The 6787-nt window shown below is 35.1% G+C and overlaps 1 protein-coding gene across 1 annotated transcript; it reads left to right on the forward strand.

Annotated features, from left to right (window-relative positions):
• The first annotated feature begins 1180 nt into the window (after nt 1–1180).
• Nucleotides 1181–6435, forward strand: LOC137709211 (uncharacterized). The gene is made up of 7 exons (XM_088688488.1): nt 1181–1923; nt 2064–2135; nt 2348–2857; nt 3895–4011; nt 4707–4754; nt 4855–5342; nt 5763–6435. Exons 1-7 carry the CDS (start codon nt 1599–1601, stop codon nt 6390–6392), a joined length of 2190 nt encoding a protein of 729 aa, XP_088544614.1. The 5' UTR covers nt 1181–1598; the 3' UTR covers nt 6393–6435.
• The last annotated feature ends 352 nt before the right edge of the window (nt 6436–6787 follow it).

The raw sequence follows: 6787 nt of genomic DNA on the forward strand, positions 1-6787 counted from the left end.
GTTTATCATATTTTTCACACATGAATTGACGTGGAAATATAATTTTCTAGTTATTTGTTTATTTTATTTTCCGGGATGGTGAGCAATTTTTGTATTTTTGTATTTTTATATGTTTTTCGAGTTTTCAAACTTGACTCGTGGACGTTGCAGATCCACTTGAGCTTGACGTTGCAAGTAGCTTTGGCTGGAGTGTGCTAATCCTACGTTGGAATGAGCCGGCAAGTGCTTTCCTTCGTGACGTAGTTAAAGTTGAGTTTCGTTGTCTCGCCTATCGGATTTCTCTACAGCATTGGCTGGATGTAGTTTTCTCCTTGAGTGATGAGTTATATGATCTCATCAACCAACGATATATTTACGTGGTATCACTCATCCACGATAATTTTATGTGGCCTCGTTATTTGGCAATGACTTATTGTACTCATTGATACAAAAATATGTTGCATCCGTTGTTTTGTGGTATGGGTGGCGCCTCGCTGTTCGACAATGACTTGTGGTCACTAATAGAAATCCGTTGCGTCTATCATTTTGCAACATATTAGTATAGTGGCATGTGCTGTTTTGGAACATGTGCTAGCCGTTTAAGGGTTTACTAGGGTTCCTTTGTCTGAGAAAATTCACACTAGATCATTTTTCTTGTCACTGGAGCATTGTCCCCAATCAACACCTTTGTATTAGTTTGCAATGTTAAATAAAAGGATAATGAATGATGGGGGAACTAAATTTTTAAACAAAATGATGTGTCACCACTATGAAATAAGCACGTCAATCAACACTTAAATAATAATTTAACTATCAACATCTACATCAGTTGGTTTACAATATTTGATTTAGAAGTTTGTTTTCCCTAGCATTACTCTAAATGAAATATCAACCTATTGTTTCTTGTAAAAAAGAATTTGTAAAAAGAGGAGTACAAGTAAACCAAAAAAGGAAAGATAAAGAAAATGAATGATATGGAAAATGAAATACTAAGATTAAAAATAAAAGATCTAAATAACTGTGGAAATCAAAGCTAACGGCTGAAACATTTGTAAATTGAATGATACATAGAATTGAAGCCTTACCCGATTTTATACTTTACTTTGGTCTTTTTCTTTTGTGAGAATGATATTCTTACTTGGTTTTTCAAATTTCTCATCTCACGTCAGAATGAGATTCTTTCGAGTTTTTATAAATTTCTCTCCACTTCTCTCATTTGATTTCATTCTCTCCTTCATCTTCCAAATCTTGTAACCATTTTGGAGACTTATATTTTAAAAATTGTTTATATCTTGGATTGCAGGTTCTTCCTTGTCAAATCGGGACTTTGGTTTGTTTTTGTTCCTGGATCTTGTTGATTGCCTTGCTTTCTATGATTTCTTCTCTTGTTCTTAGCATTTATATAGAGTAATGTCGGTCTTTTGTGTGTGTGTGTGTGTGTGAATAGTTAGATGGTGTTCTGAGGAGAAAAGGGAGCCTTGAATTTGGATGAGGAGGGCCACAAGGGTGCTTGATTTCCACTATAGCACTTGCCCTCCTCAAGTGGTGTTAGACAGCTGACTTTGTTTCATTTTTTTTCTTTCACATATGCTCCATTAACATAAAATCTCGTTGAATAAATGGGCAGGTTGAATATGACTGCTACAGTTGTTTCTACAGTTCTTAACCGTGAGAACTATAAGGATTGGAGTTTTCGTATGAAGACCTACTTTTTGGCCGAAGATCTTTGGGACGTCGTCCAAGGCACCGTTAAGGAACCTCCTGAAGGAGGAGAAGAACATAAGGCTTGGAAGAAGAAGGATGCCAAAGCCTTATATGCAATCCATAATTCTTGCGGGAATGATACTTACAAGTTTATCAAGGACGATACCACGGCCCATGAAGCATGGCTTTCTTTTTCATGGAGGTTGAAGGGATATGAACCACCAGATGAAATAGATGATGGTACGTACATACAAGAAAAGTTGATGAGAAATATTTTGTAATTATTTTTCACACGTAAGCATAGGCATTTGTATATAGGAAGGGAAAAGAAAAAGAAAATTAAGAATTGAATGATAAATCAAAATTTTCATTTTCCGCAGACAAGACAGTTGACGAAGCGTATCCAAACATGCTAGAGTCGACATTGGAAGAAGGTCGCAGTGTCAGTGGAGGTATCCTCACAAATTCATACTTTTTGTACACAATTCTATTTAATAGTAATTAATGATGACCGTTTAGGTTCGTTATCGGTGATATTAATTAGGAGTGAAATCTCCTTCTTATATATTATTTTTTCCCATTTGTTTATTTCAAGAGGAATTGTATTAATTAATTATTTTTATGCAAGTATGGGAAATTTAGCAACCAACAACATGGCATGCAGGACATGATGAGAGCGTTGAGACTGTTGAGAGCAATGCCAACCATATGCGAGAAACTTTCGTGAAACATGTCAAGTCTAATGATTGGTATAATGCGATCAACCTTCTTCGCCAACATCCCCAGGCAGGAAGTGAAAGAGTTTTGTTGGATGGTACAGCTCTTCACTACGCAATCACGACGGGGTGCAGCGTGCGCATTATGCAAGAGTTGGTGGAGTTAATGGCAACGGAGCACTTGGAAATACAAGACTTATTTGGTTACACAGCTCTTTATTATTTGACAAGTCTGTTTCCAGAAAGGGCTCAAGTAGCTGAATGCATGGTTAAAAGGAACCCCAGTTTACTTACTATTTTACCGAGCTGGTCTCTGAAGGCTCAAGTTGTGGTGGCCCAAGGGAAAACAAAAGGGGAGCGAATGGCTCGCTATCTCTATTCCCTCACTCCACCCAAAACGATTAAAGTTATTGACGCCGCTCAACTTATTTCTGACGGTTTTCGTTTCCAAAGATTTGGTACTTCTACCCGTTTGATTTTTTTTTTTTGTTACAAATTTTGTCTATATACGTACTTACAATGTTTAAAAAGTTTTCTTTTCACACTTGTATTATATATAGATATTGCGTGAGATTTGATTCAACGTTACCCAAAATTGGCCATAGCTACAAACCACGATGGGGATATCCCCTTAGGAACATTAGCCAGTAACCGTTTTGCATTCAAAAGCAGAAGGTCACTCAGTTTATGGGAAAAATTGATCTATTACGGTTAGTACATAATTGCTTTTTGTTTTCTCATTGTATTTTTTTCTTTGTAAAAGATAAAGCTTGATGTAAGTCCAATTTTGTTAAGTCAGTATTAGTATTAGTCCACTTGCGTGAAATTGGTCTAATGTCTAGAATTACACATCATCATATGTTTATTTCTGTAACAATATCAATATACCACTAAGATCATAAATATGTAAATGCACAAAATCCCTTAATAACTTCAACTCCCCCGTAGAAAAATATGGCATCTCTGTCTTCTTCTATCTAGTTCCCTTAATAATTTTGTGTTCAACTTTATCATTTGTTTTTTTTGATTTTGCGTTCACGTTTCAGTTTCCACAACAAAAAATTTCTTTTACTGTTTTTTCACTTCCTTCACCCACATGTCATCTCCACGTTCTCTCTCTCCTCCCTCCCTCTCCCTCAAAAATAAAAACAACTTGATCATTCATGAGACCTACTTATGTTGAATTGTAAGCCACGGGGGCCAAAAGATAATATAAAGATTAGTTTTTAAAAAATGTTAGACATTTGATCTAAGTTTGGAAAGGCACTCACTCCGACAGAGAGCTCAATGGGTAAAAACAGGTTGGGTTTGGCCTTAAATTTTTGAACTCATTAAGCTATCGGATCTTAACTAGTTTGACATGACACAACTTATTAAAATAACAAATTTCACACAAAATAACACAAACATGACAAACACAACTTAAAGTAAAAATCATGGTTGAGAAGAATATTTCATTGAATTAATGATTGGGCTTGTATTCTTATCTTGATAGGTATCCGCATAAAACCTCTTCCTCCCATCAACAAGGAAAAACAAGAAAGTGAGCAGAGTGATCAAAGGCCTCTCTCAGACCAAAAAGAGAATAAAAGGCATCATCTCATTTCCTCAGGTAATTTACATGTCTGCAATCCAATTTGGTTTGCCAATGCTACTACAACTTAGGTTTGTATTCATGATATCAGCAGATCAATAGAATGTTAATCAAAATACTTAAACACACAAAACATAAACAAAATGTGCAGATTATAGTACCCTTTAAAACCGAAAAAGAATAAGGGTTTTCTCGGATTTCACCTTAATTTCACCCACAACCTTCCATTCTTCTCGGTCGAGCTTGGAAACAACCTTGATTCACCTTCCTCCTCCCCAATCTTCCACATGCATACACAAGCTGGAATTAAAATTCCATATATAGAATCGATCCCAAAACTTAAAGCTTTGATTTTAGGAAAGCACTTGCACTGGACGACAGCCCACGACCGGTGGACGACGGCGCTGTTTGTCTTTACTGGGTTGCTGAAGCAGCGTGGAAAGGGAAGAGGAGGGAGTGAGAGGCACGGGAGGGAAGAGAGAGAGAGAGGGGCAAAATGAAAGGGAAAGGAAGGGAAATAAATTAAAATGGAAATGAAAAATAAAGGTAATTAAACTGACAGCGTACAGTAAAATTCCGCTAATGGTTAAAAGTAAGTTCTAATGTTTTATATCCTTCAGCTAATGGAAAAATAACTGATAGGAGGGAAATGGTGTTAGTGGTAAATAAAATGTTTTTGTTTTGATTTTCATCAAATTTGACTTGTAATGCAGGAATGGGTTTATTCCGAAGTCTAGCGGCGAATCTCCAAACACTTTTGGGTGGGCCACGTACACATTCATGTTGTTAATTCATTTTTTTATGACAGTTTTATTGATAGTCAATATTATTTTTAAATTATTATTTTTTTAATGAACATAGGAATCAGTCGTATATATCAGATAAAATTGATGCATCAACGGGTCCAGCAATTTCTACAGCTCATGTGTAAAACAGTGAATGAAGAAGATATGAATGAATATCAAAAAATGAAATTGAAAGAAGCACTGTGTGTGGCAGCAGAACGAGGGCATGTGGAGTATATAACTCATTTTTTTAGATATTCCTCATATCCCGTACTTGCAATTATGAACGAAAAAAATCAGAACCTGTTCCAAATTGCCGCTGAATGTCGTCACTACAAAGTTTATAATCTTATATGTGAGTTGCTCCGAAAACTAGATAAATGTGGCCTCTATAAATCCAGATATGGCCTTCATTACTCCGAAGGACTAAAGGAAATAGTGGAGCATAAAGATGCCCTTGGCAATAATATGCTACATACGGTAGCAAGGATTACCCCATTGTCGCAAATTGATCACGTTCAAGGTGCAACTTTGCAAATGCAGAGAGAACTACAATGGTTCAAGGTGACTATTTATCTATCTATCTATACATATGCTTATATTTATGAATTTTTTTTCCCTATATGTTGTTTATATATATTTTGTGGCCATAATTTTATTCTCATTTTCTCCTACTCCTTTTAACCTTTACATATTTTTGTTATTTTATTTATTCAATTTCAAAGAAAAAAAAAAAAAGAGAATGTAGAAATTACTTCTCTTAAAAAATAAAAAATCAAAACATAAAGTTTGTCAACATGCACTAGCATAACATGAAAGAATTGAAATTGGAAAACTTTATTATGATTTAACTTATCATCCAACGTGCTTAACTAATGATTTTGGGTTATGTGGTGTCTCAAACGACAAAGGTTCAAGCATTTGTATGAAGAGATAAAGATTTTAGAGTCACATCCATAAATAATTTTGTTGCCAAAAATGCAGAAGGTGGAGAGCATTGCAGATGTCAAGGATTGTGAATCTGTAAACAATGATAATAAGACACCACAAGAAGTATTTACGGAGAATCACAAAAAAATGTGGAAAGAGGCAAAAAATTCAATGAAGGAAACAGCAAATTCTTGTACAGTTGTAGGTGCTCTTATTATCACCATAATGTTCGCTGCAATATTCACAGTTCCTGGTGGATATGATGAAGTTACAGGTCTTCCCATATTCTTAACTAAAAAGATATTCATAGTATTTATGGTTTCAGACGCACTCTCACTTTTTTCTTCCACAACTTCGGTTATCATGTTTTTGGGCATTATCACGTCACGTTATACTGAAGATGATTTCCACGGATCATTGCCCACAAAAATGATAATAGGCCTTTTCACCCTCTTTTTATCTATTGCCACCATGATGATTGTCTTTTTTTGTTCCCTTTACATTATGCTTGATGGAAAATCATCGATTATTATTCCAACCATTTTGCTAGCCAGTGTTCCACTTACGTCGTACCTATGGATGCAATTTCCATTGCTCGTTGAGTCTTTTCTACTTTTGGAATGGGAGTATTCGAGTTTTGAAGTTTCTTATTTTTTAAGAAATTTTAAAGAGAAGCCAATGTAATTGCTTTTTATTTGACCAATTATGTATGCGCTTTCCATTCTAATCCTACATTTGGATGAAGAAATTGCAAATTATTAAAAATTGTAAAATGACAGAATTTAAATTCTCATCAAATAAAATCCTCAATTGCAAATTTTATTGTTTGGAGATTATGTATGTGGAATTTCAAAAGGACAAATTATAATCATGATTTATTTTGTTTCTTTGTAGTTCAACATCAAACTCTATCATTGATAACAATATAAGACAAAGAAAGTGAAACAAGAGAAATATGAAATGTACTAGGCTCCCTGCACGCGCTCACTCACGCGCATGCGGAAGGCCCTTTTATGATTACGGCATCAATTAGATTATTATAAACTCCATGACACGCTAGTCTTGTACATTATACTAAA

Source organism: Pyrus communis, chromosome 17 (genome assembly GCF_041283825.1).
Source record: "Pyrus communis isolate YQ-2024b chromosome 17, ASM4128382v1, whole genome shotgun sequence".
Classification (NCBI taxonomy): Eukaryota; Viridiplantae; Streptophyta; class Magnoliopsida; order Rosales; family Rosaceae; genus Pyrus; species Pyrus communis.

Coding starts and splice junctions, on each gene's coding strand:
- LOC137709211 (XM_088688488.1), top strand. CDS start 1,599: ATGGGCAGGTTGAATATGACTGCTACAGTTGTTTCTACAGTTCTTAAC. Junction 2,136..2,347: donor AGGTCGCAGTGTCAGTGGAG/GTATCCTCACAA, acceptor CATGGCATGCAG/GACATGATGAGAGCGTTGAG. Junction 4,755..4,854: donor GAATCTCCAAACACTTTTGG/GTGGGCCACGTA, acceptor TAATGAACATAG/GAATCAGTCGTATATATCAG.